This window comes from Heptranchias perlo, chromosome 12 (genome assembly GCF_035084215.1).
Source record: "Heptranchias perlo isolate sHepPer1 chromosome 12, sHepPer1.hap1, whole genome shotgun sequence".
NCBI lineage: Eukaryota > Metazoa > Chordata > Chondrichthyes > Hexanchiformes > Hexanchidae > Heptranchias > Heptranchias perlo.
The window spans coordinates 53,165,252-53,190,837 of NC_090336.1; the positions used below are offsets into that span (position 1 = coordinate 53,165,252).

Genomic DNA, 25,586 nt, shown 5'->3' on the forward strand with positions numbered 1-25,586 from the left:
CACAACTGCATCTAATCTAAAGGCTTGGTTTCCAAGGTCGCGAAATCTTTCCCGTTTATATTGTGGAGCCAATTCCAATCTATGAGCGGTAATGCAAAGACAATGATGCATGTGCAGGCTGCAACAGCGACTAAACCTCAAAAGCACTCATGGGTTTATGAAGCTTTTTGAGACGTCCTGAGGTGGTGAAAAGCGGTATATAAATGCAAGTCTTTCTTTCTCTGAGACATGTTGCGGCTCATAAGGGAAACTATATAAATGCAAGTTGTTGTTGAGGTTAGTTCTTGGCAGTTGCCATTTCTCTGACTGCAGGTGAACGACCTACTCAATCCATTCTTAAGGGCCACTTCTGCAGTTTTCGTGTTAATGTCCTTCCCCAATCAGTGGGGAAGGTCTGAGACCAGAATGTCAAATTTGTAATCATTTAAGCAGCTGTGCCTGCAACAACAATGACAACAACTTGCATTTATATAGCACCTTCAATGTAGTAAAATGTCCCTAGGCGCTTCACAGGAGCGTTATCGAACAAAATTTGACACCAAGCCACATAAAGCGAAGGAGGAGAGAGAGGTAGAGATGCGGAGAGGTTTAGGGAGGGAATTCCGGAGCTTGAGGACGAGGCAGCTGAAGGCACAGCCGCCAGTGGTGGAGCGATGAAAATCGGGGATGCGCAAGAGGCCAGAATTGAAGGAGCGCAGAGATCTCGGAGGGTTGTACCTCTCTCTCCTCCTTTAAGACGCTCCTTAAAACCTACCTCTTCAACCAAGCTTTTGGTCACCTGTCCTAATATCGCTTTATGGCTTGGTGTCAAATTTTGTTCGATAACGCTCCTGTGAAGCGCCTAGGGACATTTTACTACATTGAAGGTGCTATATAAATGCAAGTTGTTGTCATTGTTGTTGCAGGCACAGCTGCTTAAATGATTACAAATTTGACATTCTGGTCTCAGACCTTCCCCACTGATTGGGGAAGGACATTAACACGAAAACTGCAAAAGTGGCTCTTAAGAATGGATTGAGTAGGTCGCTCACCTGCAGTCAGAGAAATGGCAACTGCCAAGAACTAACCTCAACAACAACTTGCATTTATATAGTTTCCCTTATGAGCCGCAACATGTCTCAGAGAAAGAAAGACTTGCATTTATATACCGCTTTTCACCACCTCAGGACGTCTCAAAAAGCTTCATAAACCCATGAGTGCTTTTGAGGTGTAGTCGCTGTTGGTAAATGTAGGCAAACACACAGCCAGTTTGTGCACAGCAAGGTCCCACAAACAGCAGTGAGATAAGCGATGAGATAATCTGCTTTTTTCTGGTGGTGTTGGTTGAGGGATAAATGTTGACTGGGACAGCTCCCCAGCTCCCCTTCAAAAAGTACTATGGAATTTTTTTACATCCACCTCAGAGAGCAGACGGGGCCTCGGTTTAACATCTCATCCAAAAGAAGGCATGTCTGACAGTGCAGCACTCCTTCACTATGGCATTGAAGTGTTAGCCTAGATAATGTGCTCAAATCTCTGGAGTGGGCCTTGAACTCATGACCTCCTGACTCAGAGGCGAGAGTGCTGCCACTGAGCCAAGGCTGATAGCATAAAGAGGAATGGGTTACAATGGACACCAAGCATGGAGAGTTTACGTTGAGGAACTGAAGCCTCAATTGACAAGGAGCATTTTGAGGAGAATGTTGAAAGCAGGGAGGATGGGGGCAAGGCGGAGAGAATTGGGTTGGGAGTTCCAGAGGGACGAAGAATTGTCTATTAAGGAGCAGCTGCTGCTGATGGAACAGAGCGAGCAAGGCTTGAGGAGAAGTCTGGTATTAGAGCAGGGTGTGAGCAGGCATTTACGGCAAGAGATTACTAAGATTTGGTGGGGTAAGGTTGTGGAGGAGTTTGAAGAACAGGACAAGAATTTTAAAATGTATGCTCTGGGGAACAGGGAGACAGTAGGACTTAAAGAGGACAGGTTAAATGAGAATGGAAGGATGTAGGCTGCAGTGTTTTAGATGAGTTGAAGTTTACAGGGGGAGGTTGCTGTTGGAGCAGTCAGCTTGAAGGATGATGAAGGGATCAAGCCCTGAGGCAACAAAGGTATGAGTTTCAGCAGCAGAAGGGGAGAGACAAGGGCGGAGGTGAGCAATGTGGTTAGAGAACAGTTCTGCACTTCCTGACACAGCTCAAGATGGCATCCAGTGAGGTTGATGGGACTCGACACCAGAGGCTTAGAGATGTAGATGAGGGCTCAAGAGGATGACCGTAGTGTTGCCAACATTCAGTTAGAACAGGCATTTATGTTTCTGAGACCAGAAATGTGTTCCACGAGACAGATGGAAAAACCACTGCTTGAGGCAGCACTCCATGTCACACAAAAAGTGCAACTGTTTTTCATGCTCATTGTTTTCTTAAGATATAACAATATATTGGGAATGTTGACAATTTACTCCATGCTGCAGGGTTTTTATAAGCTACAATCAAATAGCATCAGTCATGGTGAGTCGTCGGATACTCTATTTTATAATGACAGGAGCATTATACCTTTCAACACATGCATTGCCATGGACAAAAATAAATCTCTTTTCCTGTCTCTACTTCTTTCCCATTCTCTAATTCTCTTTTCGTTAATCTCTCTGCTTTTGCCGTTGGCCCTCTTTCCCTCTCTTTGTATGGCTGTCGCAAAATTCTCATTGTGGCGCTTATCAATCTGTCTGGCCCTTCTTCTCATCACTTCTATCTCACTCTCCCTGTGAGAGTCCCTCCTCCCCCCTGTATGTCTCCAATGTCTCAGAGGCTCTCACGTTACCTTACTGATGCACTGAATATCTTGACTTTATAAGGCCACGGTAAGCAGGAAGATGGAGGCAACACACACAAGAGTTGGAGATGGGACTAGGGAAAGGCTATCAGAGAATTTCTGCACCATGGGTGGTTGAGAGAGAAATTGAGATTCAGGCCAGGAGGGAATAGTTGGGGGCAGGGGAGTGGAGGGAGGAAGTACGGGGTTATCGTTAGAGAGGTGTGGAAGTGGGCAGAAGGTGCTATGGCCTGGGAGGAAATTATGGAAGGGCTGTACCTGAAAATAGTCATAGAGAGTGAGGTGTGTAACCTCTGGGGCCTGTTAAATTTGGTCAATTATAATCAGAGGCCTGGGAGACTTTGGGGTGGGATGGCCATTGGCAAAACTCGTAGTGAGGAGGAGGAAGGACCAGTTGTGGGAGCACTGCATGGGGACAGGGAGTTTTATGTCAGGAGGATTGGAGGGGTGGGGTGGGGAGAGGCAACTGCATCATGGGAATGTTTGGAGACTGGGAGATTAAAGGAGATTAGGATCTGGGATCAAGGTGGGGAAGCTACTAGGGCCTATGAGTAGACAGGGAGGGGGTTGAAAACTATGGGGAAGGGGGCTGGGAGTATGGAAAATTGAGTGATGGGAGCACTTGGGGCTTGAAAATGAAAGGAGTAAGAAGCGCTGGGATGTGGAAGTCCGAGGATAAATATTATGTCAGAGGATTGAGATGTTGGAGCACTGGGGGGCGGGGGGGGAGGAATCAGAGAGTACTGAGACAGGTGGGTACTGGAAACATTGACGTGATTGAGGAGTACGGAGTGGGGGAAGATGGAGGCTAGAAGCAATGCGGTGGGAGCAAAGTGTTGGGAGGTGCTGGGGCATGGGGCTCGAAGTAGTTAAGGACACAGCTCCTGAGTACAGACCCATGTCCAGGCACGGACAAAGCAGAGCACAAGTACCAGCCAGGAGCACAATAAAGTTATTGCACCGGAGTGCAGTGAGATCAGTGGTGAGAATTGTTGTAGAAAAGGCACAGCTGAAGAGCTTGTGAAGATGTTTTCAGAGAGGAGCAATGAAAGCATTGCTCATGACTCACTGTCACGTGTATGACACTGTCACTGTCTCAATAATTCAACAGTCCTCAAAAGTCTGTGGACCGAGCTCCACCAAAAGACATTCAGCCTTTCCCAGCCCTCTAGCTAAGGATATTGGTCCTGGTAAGTCTGGATAAAAGTCTCTCCCTTCCTTTATTGTCTTTTTCTTCTCTTCCTTCACTTTTGTCTCTCGTATCTCTTCTCATCCTGTGCCACTGACTTCTCTTTTTCATTTTACACTTTCTTGTCCTACTTATTTTTTCTTTCTCTTCTAATTCTCACTTTTTACACTCTCCTTCACTTCCTGCTTTCAATCATCTTTTACTTTTTATTCTTTACGTCTTGGTGGGTGTGGAAGTACTCCTTTGGATAGCCAGGATGCAACGTTGCAGGTCAGGAAACAGACAGATGAGCAGGTGGGATGAGCAGGCAGGCAAACAAGCAGTTTAGGTAGTATCTGGGGGCAAGAGTATACTTTACCTCATTTAGATTACTGTATCCCCAGCATTCATCCTTCCTCACCAGATTATGCTGCAGCATGGGTCCATGGGCTTCACCAGTAGCCCTCCAGTACCTCACGCAAGTGGTTACCCTTCATGTGGCTTTAAGTGTATGATGGAAGGCTAATTAACTTGTGTTTTTATTCATTCTCGGAATGTGGGCAATGCTGGCAAGGCCGGCATTTATTGCCCATCCCTATTTGCCCTTGAGAAGGTGGGGGTGAACTGCCTTCTTGAACCACTGCGGTCCATGTGGTGAAGATGCTCCCACAATGCTAGGCAGGGAGTTTCCAGGATTTTGACCCTGCTGAACTGTCAAGCATGATTCTGTCAATGGTCAACAGCAAATCTTGTGGAGTTTGCTATATAGTATCACTAGCTGAATTTTTTTTTCAGGTCCCTTATGCAAGGTCTCTTTGGTCAATTGTAGCATCCTGATTGCCTCCCTGGTTGACATCAGCCAATGACATCGACTGGGAATCAAACTTGGGACCTTGGTGGTCTATACTGCTCAATCACACAACATGCAGTGCATTTACCTACAAGCTGTAAGTTTTCAGACAGTGGACCACACACCTTAAGGAGTCTGCAAGGTTAGGCCAGGAAGGCCCTCTGGTCATTATGTTCATATCAGTCTGTCATCAAATACGTGAATCTTCCTGTATTTGTTGATTTACTAGCACATATTTTTCAGTTTTTGTACAGTATTTTCTGCAATGAAAGAGTTGTTTTCCTTCGGGTAGCTGATACCGTCTTTCTGAAGTTAGGACATTGGGCTCTGGGAATATGCCAATATTTGCAAGTGGTCCCTGGGATTGCGTTGATATTTGATGGGAGTGTCCACATAATAACATTTGAAAACCACTGCACAAAACTATTAGGGAAGTTAAATAAATACATTTTTAAAATAGGTTTGCATGAGTTATACATTACACCCCTGTACAGCAACCAGCATATACTTACTTTGATCAAAATATTTGCCAGGTATTATAATCCTCTGGGTAAATGTGCAAAACCTGAACATCAAAACTAATGTCTGTTACAATTTATGACATTCGACTGTTAACTTCCAGATGTAAATCATTTAACAATTGAAGTCTGGTGTCACCCTAGGCTTGGAACGGCAGCATCAAAGCAACCAGTCAACAAAGTCATTACCTTTTCCATAACAACGGGATTGTGTTTCACACCAATGGGATAAAAGGCTCCACGTACCTACGACCTGAATGATCTCAGCCAGGAGTACACCATCCGTCACGTCCTGCTGTAGGTCTCTGATGAGCCGCTTGTGGCCAGACTTTGCCAGGTAATGATTGGCCCAGTCGGTGTAAATCTGTTTAACAAAATGAGATTCAACACTTCACTCCATCAATCAAAACCCACATCAAGTAATTCAATATTTTGTGTACTTTCAATATTTAAGCAAGTAATTAAGCATTATACAAGTAATGAATAGCATTCAATTGAAAGCTTGAATCCCAAGTGTATTTTTTGTTGTCTGAGTCTGAAATGCACTCACTTGCTATCTATTTAAATTCAGATCACTATGCTGCATGATCATCGAGTCCTGCACTGCGACTACATACAGAATTCTGAAAACAGTGCTTAAAGATAACCAAAGGAATCCTTTAAAGTGTGATGGCCAGGTGAGACAGGAAAACAGCTTATTGATACAACTTTAAAATAAGGGCAGAGTTTGGACAATACACAGTTTCTTGACCTCAACTTGAACTCCACTAGAATAAAATTACACTCATTTGCAAATGTAAGTCACTCTGGCATTTATAGTAGATTCCAGGAAGACTTTTTGAGGTACCATTGGAGCCATTATTTATTCTGTGTATATCTTTATAATATATAGCACACATTCACTGTAACAGGCACACTTACTCCCTGTCGCACTTGGTTAATAATACCCATATTGTTATCATCTGCCTCAATGAGAGCAATGCTATGGAAGATCTGCTTCCATAATATACATAAGGCATGCACACACACACGCACTCTCTCTTGCTAATCTGCCCACTACTTACGTGCAAGAATTTTCCATTTACACGTAATGTATTCCTCCCAACAATGACTTTTTAAGCTTACAGTAATGAGCTTTCTCTGTATTCAAGAACATTTGATTTTTTTGGCATCATTAATATTTTGCACATTACAATAAGGCACATGCATTCAAACAATCTGGAAATATTCCAGGATTGTCATTTGTGCAATATTGGCTCAGAGAATTTAATTACAAACGAGAAGTTCCATTTTTTTTATTGTGTACAACTTTTCTATCATTAGAGAAGCTTTTTCACATTGTGTTAAATTACAGACATTAAAGTCAGATGCTGATTCTTGATGGGGTATAGTTCAACATGTGCCAGCAGACATTGTGTTTGTTGCCCAACTTGATATGAGTAGTAAGCTGATCGGCTTCTCCACCATGGAAGGCATCACAGCTCAATATCGCCCTTTCCCACTTCCTACCAGTGGTCTTTGGACAGAAATCAGGAGCAGGCTGAGTGGTTTCCCTTCCTTCACACCGGGATCATGGAGGCCATATTGTGGTCGCCCTACAGCTGCCTGGACTGAAATCATCCAACTCAGCCCAGAACAGAAATTGAACCTTGGGCCTTGCTGGTCTGTACAGCTGAGTACAACACCAGGGGGTGCATTCACCCACTGGGCCACCAGGGAAGCAGTTACACTTCATAGAATCCTATAGCACAGAATGTGGCCATTCAGCCCATCGTGCCTGTGCCGGCTCTTTAAGAGCTACCCAATTAGTCTCACTCTCCTGCTCATAAGAACATAAGAACATAAGAAATAGGAGCAGGAGTAGGCCAATCGGCCCCTCGTGCCTGCTCCGCCATTCAATAAGATCATGGCTGATCTGATCCTAACCTCAAATCTAAATTCATGTCCAATTTCCTGCCCGCTCCCCGTAACCCCTAATTCCCTTTACTTCTAGGAAATTGTCTATTTCTGTTTTAAATTTATTTGATGATGTAGCTTCCACAGCTTCCTGGGGCAGCAAATTCCACAGACCTACTACCCTCTGAGTGAAGAAGTTTCTCCTCATCTCAGTTTTGAAAGAGCAGCCCCTTATTCTAAGATTATGCCCCCTAGTTCTAGTTTCACCCATCCTTGGGAACATCCTTACCGCATCCACCCGATCAAGCCCCTTCACAATCTTATATGTTTCAATAAGATCGCCTCTCATTCTTCTGAACTCCAATGAGTAGAGTCCCAATCTACTCAACCTCTCCTCATATGTCCGCCCCCTCATCCCCGGGATTAACCGAGTGAACCTTCTTTGTACTGCCTCGAGAGCAAGTATGTCTTTTCTTAAGTATGGACACCAAAACTGTATGCAGTATTCCAGGTGCGGTCTCACCAATACCTTATATAACTGCAGCAATACCTCCCTGTTTTTATATTCTATCCCCCTAGCAATAAAAGCCAACATTCCGTTGGCCTTCTTGATCACCTGCTGCACCTGCATACTAACTTTTTGATTTTCTTGCACTAGGACCCCCAGATCCCTTTGTACTGCAGTACTTTCCAGTTTCTCGCCATTAAGATAATAACTTGCTCTCTGATTTTTCCTGCCAAAGTGCATAACCTCACATTTTCCAATATTGTATTGCATCTGCCAAATCTCCGCCCACTCACCCAGCCTGTCTATATCCCCCTGCAGGTTTTTTATGTCCTCCTCACTCTCCACTTTCCCTCCCATCTTTGTATCATCTGCAAACGTAACACTCGGTCCCCTCCTCCAAATCGTCAATATAGATTGTAAAGAGTTGGGGACCCAGCACCGACCCCTGCGGAACACCACTGGCTACTGGTTGCCAGTCCAAGAATGAACCAATTATCCCAACTCTCTGTTTCCTGTTAGATAACCAATCCTCCACCCATGCCAGAACATTACCCCCAATCCAGCTCCTTCCCCATAGCCTGAAAAATTGTTCCTTTTCAAGTATATGTCCAATTCCCTTTTGAAAGATACTACTGAATCGGCTTCCACCACCCTTTCAGGCAGTGAATTCCAGATCATAACAACTCCCTGCGTAAAAAAATGTCACCTCATCTCCCCCCTGGTTCTTTTGCCAATTATCTTAAATCTATGTCCTCTGGTTACCGACCCTCCTGCCAGTGGAAACAGTTTCTCCTTATTTACTCTATCAAAGCACTTCATAATTTTAAACACCTCTATTCAATCTCCCCTTAACCTTCTCTGCTCTAGCTCGTAGCTGAAGTCCCTCATCCCTGGTATCATCCTAGTAAATCTCCTCTAAAGTAATTTATCGCCTTACATTTATTTAGGAACCCATTCATTTCACAGAGGTCCCCTGCTTATGGACAACTGAAGTGCCTCCAGCAGTACTGTTATTTGTAGTAGTCTTTCAGAGTTCTTAACATTCTCAGTCTTTTGCTTCAAAATCTAATTGTACACTGTTGCAAGCCATTGGACCTGATCTTGTCGGACCAAGGCATCTCGCGGCACACGCCATTAGTTAGACTTTATTCTGCACCCTTCAGCTTGAAAATTGTTTGCATCATAACTTGCTGGAGGCGCAAGCAGATAGCGGCATGGCGAGGGCAATGGGGCATCTGGGAGCAACTGTATATCTCCTTAATCAATAAGATTTAAGAATTGAGAAAGTAACAGAGGAACGACGGAGAAGGAGGATGAATTGAGAGTCAAATCAGATACAGAAAGAGAAATAAAGTGAAGGGAAGAAAGGTTGCATTAAGATGAGGGAAATAAAGAGACAGAAAGGAAAAGAAAGAAAAAAATGTGAACATTTTAAATTTGACATTTTTAAAATCTCTAACAACAACTGACTACATGCAGTAATGAGATTGAACAGTTTAAATTGTTCCCATTCTGGGCCAGAGAGGATGATTGGCATTGCATTAAAAATTATCACATCGTTAAAAAGATGCTTACGCTCTGAATTACCAGACTTAACTTTCTGTCGTGCGTTTAATGGGCAATTAACGTGCAAATCCAGCAAGTTCTTAAAAATAACGGGGAGGTTAAGGGCGAGTTGCCGTTTGTGTGATGCAAAACAGCGGAGCGGCGTAAATCGACCAGCAAATTCTGGAGATTCGCAACTCATGGCGTATCTCCTAATCCCCTGAACTTGTTGGCCCATTTGCACATTAATAACGGCATGTGTCTTCAACACACTGTTATTTTCCCAGCAAGATGTAGTCCAACGTTTCAGCACGTGCAATGGTGGATCTATCCTTGCATTCCTTCAAAGTACCAATAACTGAGAAAGTTATATTTTTATTCCAATTTCTCAACAAACTGGCAGTCATTTCATAATATTTCCTCCAAAATTGCTCTTCTGGTCCAATAGTCTGAAATATATTTAACATGTAGAAATAAACAGAAAACTTATAAATCTTCTGAGTGAACTGAGAATAAATTTATTGAGTACAGTTAACTATTTTTGAGTTCATTTAAGTCAGTAGAAAATTGATATTGAAGCCAACCTTGTAAAACGAACAAAAAAAAGTGGCCGACATTTGACAGTAAGCTACATTTGACTTTAACTCAGCCATTTACTTGTGTCTTTAATTTTTCTTTTCAAAAGCAATTCTGGGTTCCCCAATGGCTTAGTGGACCATACAGACTGGGAAGGGTCCCGGCTTCGATTCCAGGTCCAGGCTGAGTTAGCTGTCAGCCGTGGGATTGCCAATTGATTTTTTTTTTGCTGTGGGCTTGACAGCTAAAGCCAGGGTTCCCATTTTAATTCTCTCCAGTAACCTGTGCTGGAAGGTGCACACATGTGGGCATTGGGTGAGAGGACTGGGTTTCGCTGTGATGGACCGTGCTGTCAAATAACTTGCTGACACTCCCAGGCTGGGGTCACATGTGAAAAATGACCACTTAAAGAAATAAGACTTGCATTTTTACAGCACCTTACACAACCTTAGGGCATCCCTAAAACACTTTATAGCTAATGGAGTATTTTTTGAAGTGTAGCCACTGTTGTAATGTAGGAAACGTGGCAGCCAATTTGCGCACAGCAAGCTCCCACCAACAGCAGTGTGATATTTACCAGATAATCTGTCTTAATGATGTTGGTTGAGGGATAAATATTGGCCAGGACACCAAAGAGAACTCCCCTGCTTTTCTTCGAAATAGTGCCATGGGATCTTGTACGTCCGCCTAAGAGGACAGGCGGGGCCTCAATTTATTATCTCAACCGACTGACGACACCTCTGACAGTGCAGTATTCCCTCAGTACTGCTTTGGAGTGTCAGCCTAGATTTTGTACTCAAGTATCTTGAGTGGGACTTCAACCCACAACTTTCTAACTCAGAGGCGAGAGTGCAACCACTGAGCCACAGCTAACAGAGTATTGTTACCTGCATCCATGGATATGTTCCCAGCATGAATCCCCAACTTCAGGATGGAGAACACTGGAGAGGGTATTAAAAAGACTTCTGTCCTTGAAATAAATTATTTAAAAGAAAAATTCTGAAACAAAATGTATAAGGGCATGAGAAAAAAAAATCCAAAGCCACCTTGCTTCTCAGGAGTGTGCCAGCTTGGCCCAATGGTAGCACACTTGCCTGAGTCACTAAACCGCTCTGCCTCTTCATCTCCCTCTCCTCCTTTAAGATCCTTCTTAAAACCGACCTCTTCAACCAAGATTTTAGTCACCCCTCCTAATATCCCCTTTTTTGGCTTGGAGATGATTTTTGCCTGAATAGACTTCTGTGAAGCGCCTTAGGATGTTTTTTCTAAATTATAGGCACTAAATAAATGCACAGTGTCATTGTTACTGTTGTTGAGTCAAAAAGTTGTGGATCAAGCCCCATTTCAGGATTGGAGCAGAAATCTAGGCTGACATTCCACCGCATTATTGCAGGACTGTTGCACTATCAGAGGTGCTGCCTTTTGGATGAGAAGTTAAAACTGAGGCCCTGTCCGTTCTGGTATTTTAGGTGGATGTAAAAGAACTCACGGCACTATTCAAAGAGGGGGACAGAATTATTCCGCTGTCCTGACCAGTACTCCTCCCTGAACCAACACCAGAAAATAAACAGTCTAACAGGTCATTCATCTCATTTGTTGTTTGCGAGATCTTGCTGTGTGCAAATTGGTTACCGCGTGTGCTTACCTAAACAATAGTGAATACACTTCAAAAGTAATTCATTGGATGCAAAGTGCTTTGGGACATAGTGAGATATACGATTCTATATATAAATAAAAGTTCAGTTGCTGACCAAAGACAACAGACATATCATCTGTTGGTCTCTACAATCTGCATGTGCCACTTCTGCTTATTCAAAGTACAAAAATATAGGAAACATTTTGGGACATAACAGGCAAAGAGATTACAAATGACTGACATATCACTATAGCAACAAATGTAAATTAAGCCTACCCTACTTAAAAGGATCAAATGCCTAGCCTGCGAATTATCTTTGAAACATTTGCTACCATTTGTTCAAATGTAAATAATGATTTTTTTTTTGGTTTTAAAGAAATGAATTGTCTGGCTGAGGCAGGTTCAAATTCGAAATTGTGAAATAATTCACCTCTGGATCAGTCAAAGAAAGGGAAAGCTAATTTCTTCTCGTAAATTTACTGAAATAATTAGCCAACTCGTGGCCTTCAGGAGAAGACAGATAAATAGGAGAGAATTCTGGCCAGGTTCTCAGTGTTTCACCTGCAGGCACCGATCACACCGCACTGTAGGATTCCAGACCAGCAAAAGGGAGGTCAAAAACTACTTACCAGTTCTAACAGATCAATGTGAAATTAAGTGGCAGGCCCTGTTTCTGGAAATATGCTTTCAGCCCCTCATTCGAACTTCAATATAAATCAACTCGTTGCGTGGCAAAGCGGACAAGATGTACTCTGCTGAGACTCTGAAACAATCTGTTGCATCCTCTGTATCATAACTTGCTCCCGAACAAAGCACTTTCATTTACAATTACTGTGCTGGCATTACTCACTCTGGCCAAGCGATACCACAAATCTCATATTACAAAGGCCAGTCTATTCCACTATCCACAATAAAATATGCAAGCATGGGCTGTAGAATTCGAGTGTTTCTCAAAAACAAAACCGATGCTTCTTCTAATTTTACACTTAGCTTTTGTTCCATTAAAGGTTAACCTTTTACATCTAAATAATCCACTGATTCCCAACCAGACACGAAAACAATTAAATATAAAGAATGTCTCTGTAAGAGCTGCAGGCACAAGGCTGTTCATTCTGTGTTTAATTTGCTGCATTGAGAGAGTGATAGTAATAACTGAATGGTTAAAAATCGATTCTAAATGTATCCACACCTGACATCCAGCATAGAGAAAGCCATTTTTATTGTGCATTAAACTTGCTCTCTAACAGTGTCACTGGAAGTCATAAGAAAATGCATGACATCAAGATGCAGCTTAGTCTGCAAAAGAAGATATTTTATATTGTTCTTAATTTTCCCAAATTGAAAAAACAAGGAAAGCCCAGGTCATATCTGAGCATTATAGTGAAGCGATATTAATGGCATTTCCCCTTATTGACTATGAATGGGTGTAATTTTAGCCACTTCTCCTTCATTTTCTTACACTTCAAAAAAAAACTATTGCTTGCAGTAAAAACAAACTAAAACAGAATCAATGCTAAACTTTCAAAATCTTTAAGGAGTACCAGGATCTCCTCCCTCTGTCCAAACACTTCCTGAAGTGTCAGAGTTAGTTAGTTCCAGTGCTGGCAGTGGAACAAGAGAGGCCAGCAATCCTATACTCGCTCACTGCTGGCTTCATCCACCATCTGCTGAAAATCTTACTTCCATTCCCAAACAAACAAAAATACTGCTGCCGAGGTCAGGTCTGGTATGAACAGGTGGACATCTTCTTCCTCCACTCTTAATAGCTTTCCAATTGAATGCACCAAAGACCAGTTTAATGTACACACCTGTGCCAAGCCCAAATGAAAATTTATTGTACAAACTTTAATGCAACTATTAGCTCCGTAAGATTAAGAGCTTTTTGCGAACTGCTTACATGCTGTACATTCCTTCACTATTTTCAGTTCCACTTCTTGAAGATTTACAATCTATAAAAAAAATCAAACTGCTTATTTTAATCTCCTACCATTTATAATCTTCACCAGAATAGATGCTCTTGCTCCAAATTGGAACCCCAAGGTCTTCATTTACTGCCATTTAATATTGTTATGCTCAAATGGCACTGCTGCAGACATAGCGAGTCTGCAGTGTAACCCATGATTTATAAAGGCACGAGAGTATGCGGCCAAATATAGCTCAGGCCATGCTTTCCACACAGCCGAGGAACTCTCCATCTGAACACTGTTTTACTCTTCCAAATTATAACCCACAGTACAAACAAACCCCACACCAAGATAGCCTTTCAGCTAATCACCAGATGCACCTCGTATGATCTAAGCCCCTTCTCTTTAGCCAAACTGCGCAGCAGACAGAACAAATGGCCTTAATTTTGCCCAGCTTTACTGCAAAGACCATATCTAAAATTTACAGCCCAGCTGTAGCTTAACATGTAAAGTAGATTCTTGGAAGCTTTAAAAACAAGTCAGTTTTTCCAAACGCCAATTTAAACTCATCAAAGTGAAGAATATGTGTACCGTTAGTCTTTGGAAGTAAAGACTCAGACCAAATCGCACTATAAGAGCACAAGTAGAGGCTTGGAACAACTTAATAGTGCACTTCCTACTGCATTACAGAATGATGTCCCTGTTCTTTATTCCTATCAGCTATACAACTATACATACACATAAAACTACAGCCATTAGGCTTAAGTAATCAGCACTAGGTTTCCAGCAACTCAAGAAAGGCCACAAAGATGTCAGTTATTTTCCGGACAGATTATATATCGGCTACAAAATTCAAATGTTAACATTTGATTGAAATTACTTCATTTAGTTTTCTGTACTGCAGTAAATAAGCTGTTGTAAAAATTAAACTGTTATAGATTTAAGTGACAGAAAATGGTACCTGAACCTGTATGATAAAATGTTGAATTTATCAAAGGATTATCATTAATCACATACTTTGGGCTTAATCCTGCAAAGCCAGAATCCAGAAGACGGAAATGATTAAAACAACTCTACTCAGTGCAACCAGAAGTATTAATCTTCTGTCAAAATAACATTTTACAATTGAAAACAGTGATTAAAACTGAACAAGATTATGACATATAATTTAGTAACTGTGTAATCCCACAATTTGTACTTAAAAGTTTCAGAAGTGCTTATTCAAATAAGCACCGCCAAATAACTTGCATTTAAGTAACACCTTTAATGTAGAAAAAATGCCCCACAGCATTTCACAGAAGCGCAAGATAAATATGAACGGCGAGGGAACGAACGGAGGAAAGGGAGATGTGGAGGTGAAGTTGCTTCAGGAGGGAATTTCAGAGCTTAGGACCTGGATAGCTGAAGGCACGGCCACCATTGGTGGGGCGAAGGGAGGGAGGCTGCACAAACCGCCAGAGTCAGAGGAATCAAGCAGCCATTTTTCATGCAGGACCTGGATAACAACTCTTGCATTACAACAGTGACTACACGTCAAAAAGTACTTAATTGGCCGTAAAGCGCTTTGGGATGTCCTGAGGCCATGAAAGACGCTATATAAGTGCAATAAAAACAGAAAGTGCTGGAAAAGCTCAGCAAGTGAGGCAGCATCTGTGGAGAAAGAAACAGAGTTAACGTTTCAAGTCGAAGACCTTTCATCAGAACTGGAAGATGTTCTGGAAGATGCTGATGCCATTTACAGCTGCTACTGATCAATCTTTTGTTTCTTAACCTGTCCCATTACCACCTTCCTTGCCTTGCACCATCATCCCTTTTGTCATTTAATCACTCGTGCCCTCCATCCCATCAGAGACCTTCTCTTTTGTTCTTTCCTCCCCACCCCTCTCTCCCCCACCCCCCTCCCCCGGTTCTGTCCTTGCTCAAAAACCATATGCTTTTCTGGCATCCATTTGTGCACGTGTCTAGCAGTGGGCACTGGATATCAGCACCACCAGAACTTTTTTTGTCTGCTTCCTGATCTGGGGATGCTGAGGCCAATTGTAGGACAGAGATTGGCTAACACCATAGACAAGGCACCTTTCTGATGCATGTAATAATTTAAGAGAGTGAGGAGAGAGATTAGGAGAAATTTCTCCTCACCGAGGGTTATTGGAACACGGAAAGCTTTGCCACAGGGAACTGTTGAGGTAGAAAGGATTGCATTTTTTAAGGGAAAGAACAGAGGAAAATAAAGGGTTATGGAGAGAGGAACGGGCAATGGCATTAGTTTGGATTGCTTTAGCAAAGAACCAGCACAGACATGATCGGCTAAATGGCTTACTTCTGTGCTGTAAAATTCGACAGCTCAGTGGTACACAGTATAGTAATGTATCCAATAAGCTATGGGGGGGGGGGAGGAGTCTATGTTTTATATTAACTTCATATAAATGCAATATATGTTAGCAACAGAGAAAACGTTTGTTCCAATTTCACTCCTTCAACAATCATTTTATTGCTCCAAATTATAAACTTGATGAAGTATCTCACACACTTTACCAGAAGCCATTTGGATCACTTTTCCAACAAGTCATTGATACAACCTAGTGGACTTCAGCCTTGCATAGAATTACATAGAATTTGCAGCACAGAAACAGGCCATTCGACCCAACTGGTCTGTGCCGGTTTTTAATGCTCCACACGAGCCTCCTCCCTCCCTACTTCATCTAACCCTATCAGGATATCCTTCTATTCCTTTCTCCCTCATGTACTTATCCAGCTTCCCCTGGAAATGCATCAAACCTCAGGCTTGATGTTACTCATGAAAAGCCCCAAGCAACATGCAAGAGAAGTGACTGTGTAGTAATTTTAAAAACATAAAAAGATTCATTATGTCGTCGAACAACTCATATCTTTGAACAACTGTGTCCCGAATGAACATGTTACGACAATAAGGTTGGAGCAAGTAAAACCTCAAACAGCCAGTCTGCTCTTTATGACAGAGCTTTCTTCAAGCATAATGCATAAAGTCAGCAGGTAGCGCTTGTTATTATGTAGAGTGTTCACGACTGAACGCCTGTGCTGGGAGTCGCAAAACTCGAGCAGCATACTTGAAATAACTGCATATTAACACTGCAGCACATACTGTGCACTCCTTGTTCCCATATTGTGGCATAACATGCGAGGACGCGAGTTCTTGAGTGCAATGCAGACTTCTGCCCTCATTTCATACAAGATGCAATTTATTCCTTTAACCCGAATGCACAATCCCGCTCAAATATAAACCAATTCTAAACTTTTGGAATTCCTTTCAGTTCTATTTTGAGTCAGGCACATGTGGGTGATGAGCAAAGAAACAGTCAGGAATTTTGGGTGCAGGAGTAGCAGCTCAATAAAACCCCCAGCACAAAAAGTCACAGCAGGAATGTGAATGTCGCCATTCCAGAACTCAGAAATGGAATTTCAAATTCAAATTAGACTGGGAATCAGACTCTCCCAAAACAACTGTTTTATTCAATTACACTATGTATGTAACGAACGACCACATGCTGTCATTTTACTTGCACTAGCATGGTGACTTTAAATAACTACATAACTCCTGTATGATTGCTCTATTGTCTGCACAGGTGAGTCTCCCAAGAGGTGCTATAGTATAGGCGAAATTTCGATGGAACACACGAATCAGATCAGAGTCAATTGACATGGCTATCAGCCAATGAGTTGGAGGCAGAGCAGGACTTATGGCAGGACTCACAGAAAACAGTATGTTTTACAGCAAACAAAGTCTATTTACTCAGTGTAAAGAGTCTACTTAAACAGCGCACTACAGCAAACAGTCTACAGAGTCTATTTAAAAATAGTCTCTACGCACTATCACAAACAGAATTCATGATCGAAACCACAGCAATGTCTCCCAATAAAAGCACGGTGATTTCTCCAACAAAATGCAGTGAGTGAAGGATAGTTACATAATACAAATTGATTACTTCTCCAGCAAAATGCAGTGAGTGGAGGATAGTTACATACAAATTAAGTGTGTAAAATCAATTACAGCCATTTATAGCAGTGCGGTCTCCAGGCATGATTGATGGGGGAATTACCCAATCATCTCCGTTCTGGCCAGGAACAGTGGTATCACTATACGCAGCACCTATAGAATAGGTTCACTTTAAGGATACACAGGCTTTGTCCTTTTGATCTGCAATAACATTACAAACTAAGGAACCTGCAGCCAGTTACATTCAAAAAGGCACACATGAATTAACAGAATTTGCAGAACCCAGTCTAAGTTCTATTACTGGAAATCCATGAGCACTCTGATGTCCAGAGGCTCTCACAGCATGACAGGAGGCAGATATTCATTTCCAATTCCTCCCACACTGAGTTTCTGATCTTAACTGAGCCACTCAAGGTTATTTATTTTTTTTATTCGTTCACGGGATGTGGGCGTCGTTGGCGAGGCCAGCATTTATTGCCCATCCCTAATTGCCCTCGAGAAGGTGGTGGTGAGCCGTCTTCTTGAACCACTGCAGTCCGTGTGGTGACGGTTCTCCCACAGTGCTGTTAGGAAGGGAGTTCCAGGATTTTGACCCAGCGACAATGAAGGAACGGCGATATATTTCCAAGTCGGGATGGTGTGTGACTTGGAGGGGAACGTGCAGGTGGTGTTGTTCCCATGCGCCTGCTGCTCTTGTCCTTCTAGGTGGTAGAGGTCGCGGGTTTGGGAGGTGCTGTCGAAGAAGCCTTGGCGAGTTGCTGCAGTGCATCCTGTGGATGGTGCACACTGCAGCCACAGTGCGCCGGTGGTGAAGGGAGTGAATGTTTAGGGTGGTGGATGGGGTGCCAATCAAGCGGGCTGCTTTATCTTGGATGGTGTCGAGCTTCTTGAGTGTTGTTGGAGCTGCACTCATCCAGGCAAGTGGAGAGTATTCCATCACACTCCTGACTTGTGCCTTGTAGATGGTGGAAAGGCTTTGGGGAGTCAGGAGGTGAGTCACTCGCCGCAGAATATCCAGCCTCTGACCTGCTCTCGTAGCCACAGTATTTATATGGCTGGTCCAATTAAGTTTCTGGTCAATGGTGACCCCCAGGATGTTGATGGTGGGGGATTTGGCGATGGTAATGCCGTTGAATGTCAAGGGGAGGTGGTTAGACTCTCTCTTGTTGGAGATGGTCATTGCCTGGCACTTATCTGGCGCGAATGTTACTTGCCACTTATGAGCCCAAGCCTGGATGTTGTCCAGGTCTTGCTGCATGCAGGCTCGGACTGCTTCATTATCTGAGGGGTTGCGAATGGAACTGAACACTGTGCAGTCATCAGCGAACATCCCCATTTCTGACCTTATGATGGAGGGAAGGTCATTGATGAAGCAGCTGAAGATGGTTGGGCCGAGGACACTGCCCTGAGGAACTCCTGCAGCAATGCCCTGAGGCTGAGATGATTGGCCTCCAACAACCACTACCATCTTCCTTTGTGCTAGGTATGACTCCAGCCACTGGAGAGTTTTCCCCCTGATTCCCATTGACTTCAATTTTACTAGGGCTCCTTGGTGCCACACTCGGTCAAATGCTGCCTTGATGTCAAGGGCAGTCACTCTCACCTCACCTCTGGAATTCAGCTCTTTTGTCCATGTTTGGACCAAGGCTGTAATGAGGTCTGGAGCCGAGTGGTCCTGGCGGAACCCAAACTGAGCATCGGTGAGCAGGTCATTGGTGAGTAAGTGCCGCTTGATAGCACTGTCGACGACACCTTCCATCACTTTGCTGATGATTGAGAGTAGACTGATGGGGCGGTGTCCTGGGCCCAACCATCTTCAGCTGCTTCATCAATGACCTTCCCTCCATCATAAGGTCAGAAACGGGGATGTTCGCTGATGACTGCACAGTGTTCAGTTCCATTCGCAACCCCTCAGATAATGAAGCAGTCCGAGCCTGCATGCAGCAAGACCTGGACAACATCCAGGCTTGGGCTCATAAGTGGCAAGTAACATTCGCGCCAGATAAGTGCCAGGCAATGACCATCTCCAACAAGAGAGAGTCTAACCACCTCCCCATGACATTCAACGGCATTACCATCGCCAAATCCCCCACCATCAACATCCTGGGGGTCACCATTGACCAGAAACTTAACTGGACCAGCCATATAAATACTGTGGCTACGAGAGCAGGTCAGAGGCTGGGTATTCTGCGGCGAGTGACTCACCTCCTGACTCCCCAAAGCCTTTCCACCATCTACAAGGCACAAGTCAGGAGTGTGATGGAATACTCTCCACTTGCCTGGATGAGTGCAGCTCCAACAACACTCAAGAAGCTCGACACCATCCAAGATAAAGCAGCCCGCTTGATTGGCACCCCATCCACCACCCTAAACATTCACTCCCTTCACCACCGGCGCACTGTGGCTGCAGTGTGCACCATCCACAGGATGCACTGCAGCAACTCGCCAAGGCTTCTTCGACAGCACCTCCCAAACCCGCAACCTCTACCACCTAGAAGGACAAGGGCAGCAGGCGCATGGGAACAACACCACCTGCACGTTCCCCTCCAAGTCACACACCATCCCGACTTGGAAATATATCGCCGTTCCTTCATTGTCGCTGGGTCAAAATCCTGGAACTCCCTTCCTAACAGCACTGTGGGAGAACCGTCACCACACGGACTGCAGCGGTTCAAGAAGGCGGCTCACCACCACCTTCTCGAGGGCAATTAGGGATGGGCAATAAATGCCGGCCTTGCCAGCGACGCCCACATCCCGTGAACGAATAAAAAAAAATTTTTAAAAATTGTCCGGATTGGATTTGTCCTGCTTTTTGTGGACAGGACATACCTGGGCAATTTTCCACATTGTCGGGTAGATGCCAGTGTTGTAGCTGTACTGGAACAGCTTGGCTAGAGGCGCAGCTAGTTCTGGAGCACAAGTCTTCAGCACTACAGCTGGGATGTTGTCGGGGCCCATAGCCTTTGCTGTATCCAGTGCACTCAGCCGTTTCTTGATATCACGTGGAGTGAATCGAATTGGCCGAAGACTGGCTTCCATGATGGTGGGGATATCGGGAGGAGGCTGAGATGGATCATCCACTCAGCACTTCTGGCTGAAGATGGTTTTTCCACATGTCCTCAAGAACATCATTGGCAGATCACCTGTGTACACTTTCAGATGGAGAATGGTGGACAAAACAGAAAAGAAGGAAACTCCATTTACACAGTTAATGAAATGCTTGTTTCTCCATATTCGTTTGAACATAATGCAAATCACTTTACATTTTAAAAAGGACCAAAAACCAGATGTATTTTACACTGGATCTTGAAGTGATTTGCTCATATTTCATGTAATATTTTACACTGAAAATGAGCATTAAACTCAGATAAGTATGATATGCTAATACTTTTAAAGACAGGAAACAATTATGTGAAAATTAATGACAATTTTGAAAAGCTATAAAAATTAAATGATGCAGTGTCATATTTACACGTTGTGCTGTATTCATTTTCAATTTGTTATTTTTGGTACAATGGAAGGCAAGATTTTCAGAATGAAATGTTAATCCAGATAGAGAACGAGTATTTCTTGCTTGGCTGTGAAGTTGTGTATTGTTAAGAAAAAATTGCCAAATTCACATTGGGCCGGAATTTGCTTTCAAAATAACGGTGAGCCTAACAGCGCTCACCATTATTAGAGGCGAAATCGAAGAGCAAGTTCCGGCGACCACACATGCTCAGTCAAATGAGGAAATACAGAACTTGCTCTTCCTGGTTCACCGGCGATATGACAGCTTCACTTTGAAGGGGCATCGCTGGCTGCAATCGTCCGTGCCCGCATGCAGCAAGACCTGGACAACATCCAGGCTTGGGCTGATAAATGGCAAGTAACATTCGCACCAGACAAGTGCCAGGCAATGATCATCTCCAACAAGAGAGAGTCTAACCACCTCCCCTTGACATTCAACAGCATTACCATCGCCGAATCCCCCACCATCAACATCCTGGGGGCCACCATTGATCAGAAACTTAATTGGACCAGCCACATAAATACTGTGGCTATAAGAGCAGGTTAGAGGCTGGGTATTCTGCGGCAAGTCACTCACCTGCTAACTCCCCAAAGTCTTTCCATCTACAAGGCACAAGTAAGGAGTGTGATGGAATACCCTCCACTTGCCTGGATGAATGCAGCTCCAACAACACTCAAAAAGCTCGACACCATTCAGGACAAGGCTGCAGTGTGTACCATCTACAGGATGCACTGCAGCAACTCGCCAAGGCTTCTTTGACAGCACCTCCCAAACCCGCGACCTCTACCACCTAGAAGGACAAGGGCAGCAGGCACATGGGAACACCACCACCTGCACGTTCCCCTCCAAGTCACACACCATCCCGACTTGGAAATATATCGCCGTTCCTTCATCGTCGCTGGGTCAAAATCCTGGAACTCCCTACCTAACAGCACTGTGTGAGAACCTTCACCACACGGACTGCAGCAGTTCAAGAAGGCGGCTCACCACCACCTTCTCGAGGGCAATTAGCGATGGGCAATAAATGCTGGCCTTGCCAGTGACGCCCACATCCCATGAACGAATAAAGAAAACAATAGAAACAATGGACCAGCGCCAATTTGCTCTCCTGCCCAGCTAGAAACAAACTAATATCGCCACAAAACTGGTATGCTCTGTTTTTTTTAAGTCTAAACTAAGTTTTAACCACGTGGTAATTTTTAATGGCGTCCAAGCAACCTCTCTGGCACTAAAAATTAACTTTTAAAAATGTGGAGTCTCATTACTCCTGCTTTTAATAGTTTTTGGATAAATTTAAAAATGTGAAGTTTTTTTTAAACCTTTTCCTTCAGTCTCTTTTATCTCATCCTCTCTTTATTTCACTTTCTCTATGTCATTTTATAATCCCTTATCGGGCGCAGCCGGATTTTCAGTCTGCGCTGTTTGTCGATGAACTGCACTTCCTGGTTCTCATAGCGTGGCTTGCTTCAAGCTGATTGGTTGAGGGGCCTTAGAGATCCTTTCACCACTCACACAGCCCAGGAAAGAACGCTGATGTTATTTGAACTCCAAGTTCACGCAAGTTGCCGCCAAAAAGAACGCGGTGACTCAGTGGGTGGATTTAAATCCAATGAGCGGCAAGCACTGCTGGCTCGCCACTCGGAGCAATTTACGGGCCATTAACTTGGAAGGCCCATTTACTTACTGACAATTGTCTCAGATGCACTTCAGATTCATCCCAATAGGTCATTGAGTTTATCCAGTGAGAAGCTGAGCCTCACAGACCAGCAGCATTCCACACTCGATCTCTGGCCTGATCAGTATTGGGGGAAGCTACAAGTACAATTGGGTTAGAGTGGAGAAAATATGACAAGATTCCTACTTCTGACTGCTAGCCAGGTACCCCCTGCCAGAAGCACATGTACATGGACACTGGGTAAGGACGGTACCAGGCTAGGCTGCAACACGTCCCCACATGGAGAAAGAGGCTGTCGGCAATCACTGTCGAGGCTCATGCATGAAATGTCACTTGGAGTATGTACAGGCAGTCAATATTTCGAATCCAGTGCTCGCTTGTCTGCATTTGCTGGTACAAATCAGCATGGATTCAAGCTCCCATGCTTCCCCAAAGTGTCCACCATCCCCAAGCTCTTCTGGGCTTGCCACACCAGGCTGCACAATTCTGCTGTTGCCATTTACAGCTCCTCTAGATCCATCTTTTGTCTCTTTACTACCCCCCTTTTGCCTTGCACCATCATCCCTTTTGTCATTTCGTGAGACCTGCCCTCAACCCTATCGCAGACCTTTCCTTCTGTTCTTCCCTCCTCCCCCCGCAACACCCCACCCCCCCTCCCCGGCTCTGCACTTGCTTATAAACTATTAAAACTCTAACGTCTTCCCGTTCTGACGAAAGGTCATCGACCTGAAATGATAACTCTGTTTCTCTCTCCACAGATGTTGCCTGACCCGCTGAGTATTTTCCAGCATTTTCTGTTTTTATTTCAGATTTTCAGCTTCACAGTATTTTGCTTTTGCATAGCTTCTTCACTTTCAGTATAGATTACTGATTAGAAGGTGGAGAGGGAGAGCCGCTTATAGCTGTGGTTTCACTGCCTACATTCCTGCCACTTGCTGGGTACCCCATCCCACAGGCCTGAAATCTCCCCATCCCTTCAGGATGGGAGGAACACCAATGGCCCAGGCCCAGCCTTGCACCTTGAATGCTCTAAAAACTTCCACCTTATCCCTGATCCTTCGTATCAAACTTCCTGAGAGTCACAGCGGAAATACCCACTGTGCAACAAGCAAAGCAAATTAATAAAAATGATAATTCCTTCCTGATTAATATTAATTGCATCGTGACTAAAATTAATAATTCTCTGCAGAGTGATAAAAACAATGATTAATTGTAATAATAGAAGTTACTATTTGTTGTATGATTAAAATCAATTGTTGAATGGAATGGGATTAAAAACATTTATTTAGATACCTCCGAAGAGCTTCTGACCCGGTCAAAGCTCAGCAGAGTTCCCCACAGCGGCTCTCTGTACACGAATAACCGGTAAACTATCCAACCAAGTGTGGAAGCACAACTGCAGCAAGGTTGAGCTATGGTGGCTCTTGAGATGACCTTGGACGATAAGGTTAAACCCTTGCCAATTTCAACTTGCTCATTTCTCCCATCAGAAATTTCTAAATCAGTACTTCCATTGCAAAAGACACTTTTCTGTCCTGAATACCTTTCCCTGCTCTACAAATGATGAAATGTTGCAGCTTAAAACATGACGAGACAGTGTCCCTCTGCAATTTCAGTGCCACAGCGTATTTTCAGCACATCCACCTCGACTTGGGGTTGTTGTTGAACATCAGGTTTTTTTTTGTTTGAAGTTCTTGATCATCTATAGTTAGTTTCCCAGGTTGATTCCTGTGCAGCTGGTAGTGTGCACGGAACATCACGGCAGCAACTGGAAAGTTGGTGAGGAAAATTTTGAGAAAAGGAAAAAAACGCTTTTCTCTGCATTATTTTCGCAGTTGATGCTCCAGGTGCTTTCACTTGGAATTTGTCCAAATTCAAAAACACTTCTTTTTGTTTCAGAATCAGGGTTCAAATGTAAAAATGAAGTGCTTTGTTTGCTCTGAATCGTTTTGCATTTTGTGGCGAGTTACTGTCACTTCAATTTTATCATTTCCCCATCAATTTTCCATCCTCCGCTCCTGAAGGTAATAACGGAGATATAGTGCCGAGGAGGCTGCCAGCCCTGCGGTTTAATACCGCAGGTGGTTGTTCTTCATGGCTAAACTAAATGAGTGAATGCCAGTGGGTGACTCAATCGTGGATGGCATTACAACTGCACATCATCCTGATCTCAATCAACATCCATAGGTACACTTTCTCATGATGTGGAGATGCCGGTGATGGACTGGGGTGGACAAATGTAAGGAGTCGTACAACACCAGGTTATAGTCCAACAGCTTTATTTGAAATCACAAGCTTTCGGAGCTTTGCTGCTTCGTCAGGTGAGTGAAGGGTTCCATTTGGAACCCTTCACTCACCTGACGAAGGAGCAAAGCTCCGAAAGCTTGTGATTTCAAATAAGCTGTTGGACTATAACCTGGTGTTGTACGACTCCTTACATTACATTTTCTCAGCAGGGGACATTTATTTTGTTTGCATGGTCCCATTGTAGATTTTCTCCATAAAATACACGGTAGTGAATAAACATGCAAACTTTCTGCTCCCAGATAGCTCAATGATTAAAAATGCGCCATCAACTTTGGTTCTGAGCCCCAGTTCAGGTTAGGTCCACTGATCTCAGTCAGGTCGGAGGTTATGGGCATGAGAATTGGTCTCAGTGATCCAGAGTTTGGAAGAGAGGGAAAAAAAGCAAAACTAACCAAGTTTCCCAATCCTCAAAACAATAACACTGAACCCTGCTGGAAAGTACACATTTAATGTCAGGTAAAAGAAAGAAAAATGTGCATTTAAATAGCACCTTTCACTACCTCAGGAAGTCCCAAAGGGCTTTACAGCCAATGAAGTACTTCTGAAGTGTAGTCACTGTCGACTGCGTTGGGTTTGACTGTGATGCCCTCCATTGGTCAGAGAGCCTGCCTACACCCACTCCCAGTTTCTCGTGAATAAAAGGGGCAAAGGATAGCAGAATATGTCAGCACTTTCAGTAGAGGTGGAGAGGAGGGCGATAAAGAAAATGAGGA

General features: G+C 43.7%; 1 protein-coding gene across 1 annotated transcript in view; it reads right to left on the reverse strand.

Moving 5' to 3' along the window:
- The window catches only part of nav2a (neuron navigator 2a), a 369,482-nt gene that overhangs the window by 282,202 nt on the left and 61,694 nt on the right, over positions 1 to 25,586 (reverse strand). The window contains exon 2 of the mRNA XM_067994109.1: positions 5,589 to 5,706. Coding sequence (XP_067850210.1) covers positions 5,589 to 5,706 — 118 coding nt within the window. The remainder of the gene's footprint in view (positions 1 to 5,588; positions 5,707 to 25,586) is intronic.